The sequence below is a fragment of the Sebastes fasciatus genome, chromosome 18 (assembly GCF_043250625.1).
Source record: "Sebastes fasciatus isolate fSebFas1 chromosome 18, fSebFas1.pri, whole genome shotgun sequence".
NCBI classification, from domain to species: Eukaryota; Metazoa; Chordata; class Actinopteri; order Perciformes; family Sebastidae; genus Sebastes; species Sebastes fasciatus.
Window position 1 is genome coordinate 20,024,274 of NC_133812.1, and position 12,488 is coordinate 20,036,761.

Genomic DNA, 12,488 nt, shown 5'->3' on the forward strand with positions numbered 1-12,488 from the left:
CTCGCTCTGTGGGTGCTAAAGCATTGTGTACTCATTGTTCTGGCATCTCTTTCCCTCTTGATGCACCTCTCTCCGGCTACATTCTCTTTTCATGAACACTTGTATATCTTCTTCTGAACACAAAACAGCTGCTTTTCTTTCTTTTCAGTTCCTCTTTGTCTATGAAATCCCTCTCTAGCGCTTTTAACATGCCAGTTTCACCTTCTTTTTTTTTTTCATTCCTCTCTCTCTCTCTCTCTCTCTGCCTCTCTGCCTCGTGGGTGCTTATCAGTATTGCTCACGTTTTCCCTGCTTTACCAGAGCAGTCAAGGTATTTGCATTTCAAATGAGGAATCTACTTCTCTGACATGCAAATTAATGGATGTGAATTATGCATCTATAGCAGGCTGCTAACACAGCGGCAGGACCTGCCCAAACAAACGCACTGAAAAGGCAGGGAGGGTGGTTGAGGATGCCACTAGACCAGTTTCATGGGAAATGCAGCCATTTTGGGTATGACAGGTAGTGTTGGATTGATGTCAATGCACATATTTCTTTAGCTTAAAGCCCAATATAGCCAATATTTTCTGCTCATATTCGATATCTTAAAGGAATAGTCCACTAGAATCGTTTTACTCCCCTCTGTAGGCTTGAAAGTAGGAGAGCAGCTGCAGTCAAATTGGATATACAGCAGTTACAGTGGATTCCAGTGGCGACCCATTGTGTCAAAAACACATCAAAACGTTGATAGAAATTTGTCAAATCACTCTTGATGCATAATTTACTTCTCTGACATTCATCTTTAAGTTATGTATGTCCCAAACTATTGTCTTTTTTGCTAATAAATTACTATACAGTTTACGCTACTTCCAATGGAAGTTCTTAGTTTGGGAGGTGATAGAAACTGAGTGTTTGAAACATGTTGACCATTCATATCAGCAGCTGAAGTGTTTCTATTGACATTTTTATGTTTCTTCGTGTTTTTTTTAATTGGAATATTCCTTCAAAAGTTGTACAGCAGTGTAGACAAGAAAAAAAAAATCTGTCTGAAGTATCAGGGTTGGAACAAGCTTCCCCTGACTGCACGTAACCGAACATGACCAGGGTCATTTGGAGACGTTCACGTGGCTGTCTCTTTTTAAATTGTACAGATTTTCAGTTAGTGTTTTTCATTGAGTGTTGCTACTCTGTGATCCTCTGAGACTTACAGTTACAAAAGAACACATTCTTCTGTGGAGACCTGCAGAGACCTTAAACTTAAGTGTATCATCAGAGAACCTTTACGGCCTTTACACATCAGCGATTAAACGGAAATATGGAATATTTCACACCGAGACCGACACAAATATTTGCGTTATGTGCATTCCACTGAAACTCTGAAATTCCACTGTCACATAACTATTGGATTGGACCCATCTCACATCCTCCACTCTGAGTATGAGCTCTTACCATCTGGCAGACGATACTGAGTCCCTCGATGCAAACTGAACCATTTTAAGAACTCGTTTGTGCCCACCTCCATCAAAATTTTAAATTTTAAATGATGTTTCTTGAGGCTGATGGTTGTGCAATATGGTGTTCTTCTTATTCTTATTTCTTTACCTTTTATTTATTCAGTCTTTAGATAGTTCTTGTGCAATATGAGTAATGTGCAATATATGTTGTTTGAGGTTTACATTGTTTGTGTTTCGCTGCTTACAAATGGATTGTTGTTTGTTTCTATGTATTGATGCTGCTGTGGAGGCAGCTGATGGTGAGCAGCACTGAGTCCAAAACAAATTTGCCCAAGGGGACAATAAAGTGTATCGTATCGTATCGTATCGTATCGTATCGTATCGTATCGTATCGTATCGTATCGTATCGTATCGTATCGTATCGTATCGTATCGTATCGTATCGTATCGTATCGTATCGTATCGATTGATCGTGTGTATGTGCAGCAGAAACAATTGATGTAATGCTATTGCTTATCCTATATGGTCAAGTTTTATAGTAGCGATCAGATCAGTTTGTTTGTGCTATTGTGTGACTTTGGTGAAAGCAAACAAACCAATCGACCTCCGATCGAGGCAACGGCAGACCAACAAATCCTGTGTTCTGCAAGCTAAAATCACTGTTTTTTCAATGGAGTCTAGTTGCTCTGGCGAGAGCATAGATAACGGCTTCAGTTACAAATCGGAAACATAGACTGTATAGCTTTCTTCCGGCGAGATAAAGCGGTAAAATATTCTAAATATAGCGTACAGATTTTGTAGGTGTCTAATATCCATTTTGCTGCCAAAACTGGGGTCGTGGTGACTGCCATCTACTGCAGGTCATATACTGACTATCATACAACCCCACTTCAAAACACCCAAACTATCCCTTTAATATAAAAATAGTGAAGCAATTTTTAGTTTCTATGATTGACATATCTGGAAAAAACCTTATAGAACAGCTGAGGTCTGCTCAAACTCAATAGAATTGTTTTAAATGAAAGCTAAAACCTTTGTTTTAGGGGGTAATTTATTACTATTGTTCGCCCTTTGTGTTTGAAAGGTTCTGTATAAATAAATGTGCCTGCTGTATGTAAAAGTCTTAATAATGAAGTGCAGCTGCAACAGAGAGGAGAGTCCCACTCTGACTAACTGCTGTGTTGTACCTCCACCCTACTCACTCAAATTAAATTGTGGTGTCAGTACAGGAAGTGATGAATCAAACAGCAGGGAGCAAACACTCTGTCCATTAAAAGCTAAACTCGCCAACGTTGGATCTTTTGTCTCTTTGGTATTTTGTTATAGCAACATCACAGACCCTCTGGGTTTGTTTGCTGACATCTTCTTTAACAACTTCCGAGCGCTGACGTCAATGAAGTTGAAATGGTTTTCAAACAATTACCTCTCACTAACTATTAGGGGCAGTAATGTGTGAAATTACCCAGCACCACTTTAAGTCTGATTGTTTCTTTGGACTAAAAATAAACAGATAACTTTTTAGTATTTCCCCCGGGAGTTTAATCCTCTAAAGTGAAAGTGCATTCAAAACAAGGATTTGTACCATTTAACATTAAGCCTGTCTGCAAAATGATGCCATCACACTTCTGCTTTTATACTGCTGTTCTTTGCTGGGTCTCTCTGTTTTCAACTGAATGTATAGATTTGTATAATTGTTGACAGTCATACTTGTCCTGTTCTCTTCTCTTAGATATGATAAAAGATAAATGTGTAGCAATGAACACACTTCGAGAAAAGGATACCACAAACAAGAGACCGAAAGTAACAAGACTAAGAGTCTGTGAGGCTGTAGGTCTACTTAAGCACAGCGTTAAGGCCTTTATACACCGAGTGCGAGACGAATAAACAAATATTATATGTTTCGGGCTTTTGTTTGTGAAAGGTAAGAAAGGAAGGAGTGGACATCCAACATAAATGTTTGTACCAAATTACAAGGCAATCCGTCCAATAGAGATATTTCTGGACCAAAGTGATGGGCTGATAGACCAACCCTAAAAATTAATTATCACAGTAAAATATTGGAGATTTTGAGAATAAAGTCGTAATTTCATGAGAAAAAAAGGCATAATATTACAAGAATAAAGTCATAATTTAATAAGAAAAAAGTCAAAATATTACAAGAATACAAAGTCATAATATTACAAGAATAAAGTCATAATTTAATGAGAAAAAAAGGCATAATATTACAAGAATAATGTCATAATTTAATGAGAAAAAAGGCATATTACAAGAATGAAGTTGTAATTTAATCCAAAAAAGTAATATTACAAGAATTAAGTCGTAATTTAATGAGAAACAATCATAATATTACAAGAATAAAGTCATAATTCAAGGAGAAAGAAGTCATATTATAAGAATAAAATTGTAATTTAATGAGAAACGTCATAATATTACAAGAATAAAGTCATAATTCAATGAGAAAAAAGTCATAATATTACAAGAATAAAGTCATAATTCAATGAGAATAAAGTCATAATATTACAAGAATAAAGTCTTAATAAAATGAGAATAAATTCTTAAAATTTCAGCAAAAAAAAATCATAATTGTATGAGGAAAAAAAAAGTCAAGATTTGAATACTCTGTCGTAAGGAGAAGATAAAAGATGTCTTGTTAATATTTCCTTGGTTACGTCTGACTAACATTGTCAGTTAAACTGGCAGTGCTTTAGAGCTGGGTAACAATAGCGGTTGCTACAGCAACACAATGTTCAAATGAAACCGACTGCTGGTGGCAGAACAATAACAGTCGAGCAAAACCTTTACTCTTGAAATTAGCTCAACATGTTGGATTTTTCTTTTTAAAGAAAGAAAGAAAGCTTTTACCAGATTTGAAAAGGTATAGCAGTTACATGTTTCTTTTTTTCATCACAGGCTAGCATTATACATATTTAATTATTTAGCTCTTTATTCACATTATTGTATGTTGCCGTTTATTATAATGTAAAGAATATATTTTTACACTGATTTAAGTTGAGATAATTTCACCCAAGAGTAGCTCACATTTCATTTTCAACAAGTGGCAATAACCTTTAAGCCACATGGATCCCTCCATTAGTATCAAGATAATGTTGCTTCAATTATTCAGTTCAATTTTAAGATTTTTTGCAGTATATATAAACCATTTCAGTTAATAAGCGAGTCGAAACTGCTCCATAATCACACGAAATGGAACATTGTGATTGTGATTATGTGATTGTAATGCAGCTGAATACACAAAATGAAATGAAGCGCCCAGTTATTAAATATTTAACCTGAATATTGAGCCAGTAAATTAAGCATTCACATCAAATTTTAATGCAGTAAACATAGAACAACTCTTTTTACTTAGCCTCCATCCATCATCATGGATCCTAATTTGAGTTCCTAAATAAAAGTTCCCTAAAAAAGTAAATGCATTCATCGTGATGTTTGAAAGCCTGAAGGATGGTTCTGTTTTAATATTATTTAGTGTGGCCAACAGGATGATTACCATAAACCTGGTGTAGTCGCTTCAGAGGATTTGGGTTTGGGTAGCTGTCTCGTCGGGCGTAAGAACAGCAGCTTTGCAGATAAAAGGCTAAACATGTAAATGTCGAACCAAATTAAGCTCCTCCACCACCCATGCTGTGTTGTAAACATGCCTGCACACTTTCTAAAAACACGGCAACACCCTCCATGAGGAATTCAAGTTTCATGAGTGTGTGTGAGTGTGTTTTCATGCTTCTCTTTGTCTATTAATTTACCCACGTGCCATCTGGTTGAGTTGTTTTTATCACAAGGAGGAGAAGGTGTCATCATCAACTGATTCTACTATGAATATGTGTTTGTGTGTGTGTGTTGTCTGTGTTTGTAGGTACAATACTGCCCCGCCTGGAGCTGCACATGTGTTTTTCATAAACACATTAGACACATTTCTTCCTTTTGTTCAAAGATGACAATAAGCACTTCGGAGTATGAGGCCTTGATAAGATTTGTTCGGCTGAAAGTCGAGTGAGAAATTGGTTCAGTGCAGACAAATAGGATACAAACATAAAGAAGTGCTTTAAAAAAAAAAAACAGGATATCTGCATTTGTTTTTCACTTACAATCCAAAGTTTGTAGAGATCAAATAGAACTTAAAGGGATAGTTCAGTTGTATAAGTTTAAGTGTACGCTATAATATTTTCAACGGTTTATCTTGCCGTGAGACAGCTATACAGTCTATGTTTCCGACGGGGAGCTTAAGCCGATACCTATGCTCCCACCAAAGCAACCAGACTCCATTGAAAAAACTATAATTTTACCTCTCAGGACACAAGGATTGCTGCATGAATCGGTTAATTTGTTTGCGTTATTGTGTGACTTTGGTGTTTTAAAGGGTTAGTTCGGATTCACAAAAGTCACACAATAACACAAACAAACGAACCGATCGATGCAGCGGTAGACCAACAACTCAAGGTTCAAGGTTTTTTATTTGTCATATCTCAATTCCAGCAAAGCAGTCATTGGCAATGAAAATCTTTGGTGTCAGGTTCCTCCAACAATGCTCATAAAATATGTAGCCTGTATATGAAAGGGGAAATCACACAAATAAATATAAAAGCAAAATTATAATCTATAAGGCATAAAATGATGCAGTTAAAATAAATATAAACATAAGTAAATATGAAATAGTAAGTGACAACTCCCACGTTCTGCAAGGTAAAATTACAGTTTTTTTCAGTGGAGTCTGGTGGCTTTAGCGAGAGCATAGATAACAGCCTCAGTTCCCCGTCTGACAGCAAGGTAAACTGGCAAAAATATTATAATTATAGCGAACACTTAAACTGATATTGATTTTTTTAGGTGTCTAAAATACATTTTACTGCTGCCCCCGTCCACAGCAGTACATTGCTTTGCTCCCGTGCTGGTACTCCTGTCTGTTTCTCCAAACTCCATCTACTGTAGGTGATACACTGACTATGGATAAGTACCTCATACAACCCCACTTCAAAACACCTGAACCATCCCTTTGAATTTCCCATCATGCGTTCTATTCTTGTTCTATTGTCCTTGGCACATTCCTGCTATGTTCTTTGTTGTTGCTGCAAAAACTGATTCCCACAGAGATCACTGGAGTTTTCATCTCTCTATTCTTCCATCGTTTCTACTAATAACTCCATGTGTTGATCCAGTTTTTTTTTTATCCATGTTAATCCATACATGTTGTGTCTTTGTTGCCGCTTCTTTCAGGTACTTACAGAGGAAGGTTTTGGTGCGATTACAACAGAAATAGCAGACGCCAAGCCTTTCTACTACGCCGAGGACTACCACCAGCAGTACCTGAATAAAAACCCTGATGGGTACTGTGGTCTGGGAGGGACAGGAGTCTCCTGTCCAATAGGAATCAAGGCTAAGGTCTAAATAGCCAATGACGGCCAAGAACCATCGACTTCAGTAAGGTTGCAATGATGGAGTGAGTTTTAAAATGCTTCCAGAATCCAAAAGCTTTGCGTTTTAAATATACAGTATAAACATCAAGTTATATCTTTTCTGCATTAAGGAATATCAGTCTGATATCTTACCCTTGTCAAAGTCAATATTTCTGAGTTAAGAGACATTTCTCATGAGCCCAACTGCTCCATCTCGCTGAAAAGAAACTGTGATTGTCAGAAGCTGTAGCTCAGTTTGTGCTGAAAGAATAACACTGCAGATTTCAGCCTGATGTAATCCAACGACACGTGACAGAAACTGCAGTGTGGACGCTGATAAAGGCTGCCAGTCTTCTCAGCTCTTTGCTATTAGTAAACATACCAAGGCCTCAATATCTATGCATATTACGTGTATTGTAGCACTTTTCTGAAGGCCTAACACAAAATATACTCCTGTATACATGCAGTACAATTTGTTAGATATATGAACGTGTATATAATCTAATGAAATCTGGTGGAAAAAGTGGTGAACTCCTACACAAAATGTGATCATGAAGGCATCTAATTTAGTGCGTTTGACTTCACATTTCACTGTTTTTAATACATGACTGTTTTGAATTAAACCGCAGATAAAAGTCATGTTGTTTATGCTCAGGTTGCTTTATATATGATTATTATTTAAGTTCAACTTTGAAACTACTACAGTTTGCTTTTTTTAGAAGTCTGTAGAGGAATAAAACATATTATTAAAAGCTTCTGAAACCAGATGTGTCTTTTCTGTTTCCTGAGTGCTGTTTGAATCTATATACACTGCAATATGCATATCAGTTTTAATACAATTAATTAAAAATAGCAGAGTAAATGATCCTCAGGAATATCTTATCGACTCACAGATCACTTAACCTCTCATCCTACGAGAGGTGGAGATCTAACTGTATGCTGTAGACCAGGCCTATATTCAATAGTACCTCCGAATCCGTCCTTTTAATAAGAGAGTTTATTCCCGTTCATCAACGTTACCACTCATTCTATTGGCGCTGTTACAGACTGTTAAGAGCAATATTGTTGTGTTTTCATGTAAATATCCTGCTAACATAACACCAAGTTTATGGGTGTTTACAATATTTGATTATTAGAAGATCATCATTTTATCAGTAGGCTAATTAGCCCATTCAGTTGTTATGTCACAGAAATACTTATTTTGTTAAAACGGTTTAACCCAGGCTGGTTAAGTAGAGGGAATTCAAAAAATATGTTAAATGCAACATTGTGTTTATTAAAACAACCTACTGATATTATAAATGTGTATTATTTTCACATTTAAATTCCTAGCTTTGCAGATCAGATATATGAAATGTAAATATCCGCCCCGTTGGCACCTCACTGTTTTTCAAATCTGGCCCTTCTAAAAAGGTTATTGAATATTTAAACTTTGTATTATTTGATAATTTTTTTCTTACTGAATTTGCAGCAGACTAGCAGATATGTTTTTAATTAAAAATGTATTCATATATTTGCTCTTTTGTGGTTTTGATTTTTGGATGACCTCCAGTCCTTCCTCTGATCTTTGCCTGAAGTAATGACTCATCTGTCAGCGCTGTTAATCTGCATGCATGTGTGATTTGTACAGTATATGTGTGTGTTTTGATGGTACAGCACACACACACACACACACACACACACACACACACACACACACACACACACACACACACACACACACACACACACACACACACACAGCAGCAGGAGGACAGAGTGTGTTTGGAGCCAGGTCCTCCAAAGCTTGGCATCGCCATCACAGAGTCAAAAAAAAGGCAAGAGAAGGATAAGATCGGCCACTTTGGAAATGGCAGAGCGCCACCATGGATCTCTGCTGCGTTGGATCGCCTCCATGATGCAGACTGCAGGACCAGGACCAGGACCAGGATCAGGACCAGGACCAGGAACAGGACCTGACCGGCTTTTAAAAGCCAAATCTGACCACTACTTTTTGGAATGAATCTGATGAAGGCTGAGATCCTCGAGTAATGTCTAGACTGTTTTTAGGCACTTGTAGTACAACCAGTACCGAGCATCAGTACTTTTTTGTCACCAACCAAGATATGTCCACTGAAACATATAGGCGTTATTATCTGGTTCATTCATTCATAATCTCTTTACTTACAGATTTTGAACCAATAGCCCAAATTGTATATATAGTCTATCTTATTTAAGCAGTACGTGTCTAGTTAACATTCATCATGGGAGAGGTTTAGCTTCTTTCGTTAAGAATGTTTAAGAAAAATATGTTTGTATTCCTCAAAGTGAGGTATCAAAGGATTGTTTTTGGTATCTGTGCCAACACTCAGGTATTGAAGAAGGCTTTGTGTTCGCCAGAAATGCTACCAGAATTCAACTACTGTAGGCAAGCGAAAAGAAATCTGCTGCATGTCCTCAAAAGACCAGAAAAATCCGGCAAATTTTGGTACATCTCTGGCCAGCTATAGTGATCGTGACTGTGATCGTCAATCCAATGGGACAAAATGTAAACATTATTTGTGACTGGTGAGCAGAATTGTACAGAAAATGCAAATAGATGTTTTAAATCTCATACTGCATCATTACCGTCTGTCTTTCATTTATACAAACTCCATCACTTGTTTTTTCCCCCATTTAACACCAGGCCTGTCCCTGAATCTGTCCAGTTAGAACACGATGCGATCATGCTGCCATCATGTGGTGTGTTTAAGGTATAAGTGCATGGCTCAAACCCCCACTGAGGTAACATAAACCAGCACAGGTTTTGAGGCTGACCTTTGAGCCAGAAAGGTAAGAATTCATACAAAAAAAACTGTTCAGATGTCACAAAGTGTACTACTAACAGACACTGGCCTGTGTTGCCATGACATCATCTTTAGGTCCATGTAGACCTAAATTCATAACATTCAACATGCAATCAAACTATATTTTCTGATTCTCTATCCATCCTATTCCCATTCTTTCTGGCTGAATTATTCCCTGATGACATCGGGCCTGTGCATATTTTGCCCGGTACCCCATTGCTCATATATAACACAGAAAGATTATTTCCTTGCACAACAATAATGTAAAATCTCAGAGATGTCTACGTTTTGCACGGAGGGGAAATAGATCAATGAATGTTCATTATCTTAAAGGTCCCATATTGTAAAAAGTGAGATTTTCAGCTATTTTACATTATAAAGCAGGTTTAAGTGCTATATAAATACTGTTAAACTATCAAAACACTCAATATATGGAGAAACACACACAGCCTGTATTCAGAAATTGTGCGTTTGAAACAAGCCGTTTGGATTTCTGCCCATTTGTGATGTCACAAATATACAATATTTAGACCATTACACGGTTTTAAACGTAAACTTTCTAAATGTGTCCCAGTTTATTTCCTGTAGCAGTTTATGTAAATAACATCAGCTGACAGGAAGTGAAAACATGGACCCAAGCTGTTGCCTAGCAACACAATTCCGTTGCAATTCCATTGAAATGCACTAAAACGGAGCGTTTCAGACAGAGGGTGAATACAGGCATATTCAGGCAGACAGTACAAGGAAAATAATGTGTTTTTTGAATATTACAGCATGTAAACATGTTCTTGTAGAAACATAAAATACAAGTATGAACCTGAAAATGAGCACGATATGGGACCTTTAATGTCTACTACTTTACACCTATTCCCTTTAATATTGCAATGGGACATAATCATATGTAGCCTAGTATAAAAAGGTGAAAAATTAGACAAATGTACATATAACAAAATTTACAGACAGTAACACCAGAAAGACATAACAAACATGATTTGTATGTAAACCAAACTGTGACAGTTTATTTTGAAAGGTCTTACCGGAAGTTAGTCAGCTACCTGTACACCTGCTCGGAGGAAAAGTAAATGTTTGTGCTGTCATCAATCAATTAAGATTGTAATCACGTATCAATTAAGTCTCTGGTTTTAGAGAGAGTTGTCTGCATTTAGAGTAAATTGTTTAATTGTGACGCAAAACACGAGTTGTGACGCAGGTGATGATGCTGCACGGTAACTGTAGCAACTGTAAACTTCACTCAACGGCAACTCAACTCAGCCTGACCCCAAGACTGAAGGTAAATTAACACTAAATAACGTTAAATGTATGCTGTTTTTACAACAAAATTACATTTTAACTCAGCCGGAGGGGAGGAATTACCAGTTTGTTCATTTATTTGAAACTGTCAGTCGAAAATTATAGGGTTCATTATTCATTTTAAGCTAGTTTACAGTAAATGTATAGATTTTTGAATGTAGTTTGGTGCACAGTTGAACTTTCAGTGGCAGGGCATAGCTTTGAAAGCCCCTGTTTGTAATGCTACTGTAGTTAGTCATCATTTTTACATTCAGACTTTTGAATTGATGAATAACACCAATATATTAAAGTCACAAAGCATTTGTTTCAGATTTTCTTTAACCTAAAAGCCAATCTTTGCAAAATCACTTAACACTAGCTAGCTAATTACTTTAAAGACATTTCCAGGTCCTTCAAAGACTCCTGCATTAAATAATAATAATGTTACTAAAATCTTCTGTTAAAGCTTTACGGTTAATTTGGCTCATTAACCAGCATATTGTCATTTTAACAAAGATAAAATGATGATTGTTTTATCAGCATTCAGCAACATAGTTCACAGTCTAAGCCATTGGCACTTTGATAACCCCTCAAAGGAGTTGTAGTTTCTGAACACTAATGAGTGTATTGCTGTTAAGATACTCATTTAAATGTCAATTTGATAGCAGCGTCACTTGTATATTGAATATTGACAGAAAACTTTGAGTTTATTTTTTTCAGAAAGATAAAAATATGAGCACTAAATGAGAACAAATCAGCAAATTAAACAAAAGTTCTCTAACCTATAGCTTCATTTTAATTATACACACAGGCAGATTGGCTTATAAATGTCAGACACATTAAGTCATCAATTAGGCTACAGAAAGTGTCTGTTTTGACTTTCAGCCTACATATTTCCAGTTCCAATTTGTCCCACTTTTAGAATGAGTATCAAATGCAAATATATATTATTTAATTCTCAGTAAGTTTTTTACTTCATTCTCATTGTGGCATTTTTATGTTTTTATAATCCACTTGTGATAGATTTTGCAGTTGTCCACGTTCAGATGAAGAGAAGCCCGGTATGAAAGCTGAGTGAGTATCGTGCAACGATGTCTGCTGAAATACCCATAGAGAGAACGTACCACAGGACAAGCACAGACTCCAATCAGTCGGTTCAGACTCCTGCACCTATCTCACCCACTCCTGGAATCAGCGGCGTGGAGCACCAAGGGGACAGTCTGGGCCCGATGGCCTTTCAGGGCGAACCAATGGTGGGCAAGACTCCCCCTGATCTCTCCTCTCTCCTGAGCCCTGATGATGCTGTCTGCAGTGGACAATACCAGCCAACTGCTACCAACCTGGATGCCTTTCAGACTGTAAATCACACTGTGCAACAAGTAAGTATTACTTAGCTGATATTTGTATTTCTGTGTACGTACATTGTGAGAGATGCAAAAAATTTTTTTTTTTTTTCACTTTTAGTACAGTTGTTCTTCTTACCACTAGATAGCAGTAGAACATCAGATGATTGTTTCTCCTGTGCAGCATCTG

The 12,488-nt window shown here is 36.9% G+C and overlaps 2 protein-coding genes across 5 annotated transcripts in view; both read left to right on the forward strand.

Annotated features, from left to right (window-relative positions):
* Positions 1-7,605, forward strand: part of msraa (methionine sulfoxide reductase Aa) — a 32,468-nt gene extending 24,863 nt beyond the window's left edge. For both annotated transcript variants that reach the window (XM_074616238.1, XM_074616239.1), the window contains exon 6: positions 6,662-7,605. In XM_074616238.1, the coding sequence (XP_074472339.1) occupies positions 6,662-6,832 (171 nt within the window). In that variant the 3' untranslated portion in view covers positions 6,833-7,605. The remainder of the gene's footprint in view (positions 1-6,661) is intronic.
* A 3,138-nt stretch (positions 7,606-10,743) lies between these two features.
* LOC141756483 (uncharacterized) overlaps positions 10,744-12,488 on the forward strand; it is a 51,243-nt gene continuing 49,498 nt past the window's right edge. For all 3 annotated transcript variants that reach the window (XM_074616234.1, XM_074616233.1, XM_074616235.1), the window contains exons 1-2: positions 10,744-10,956; positions 11,979-12,334. In XM_074616234.1, coding sequence (XP_074472335.1) covers positions 12,047-12,334 — 288 coding nt within the window. In that variant the 5' untranslated portion in view covers positions 10,744-10,956; positions 11,979-12,046. The remainder of the gene's footprint in view (positions 10,957-11,978; positions 12,335-12,488) is intronic.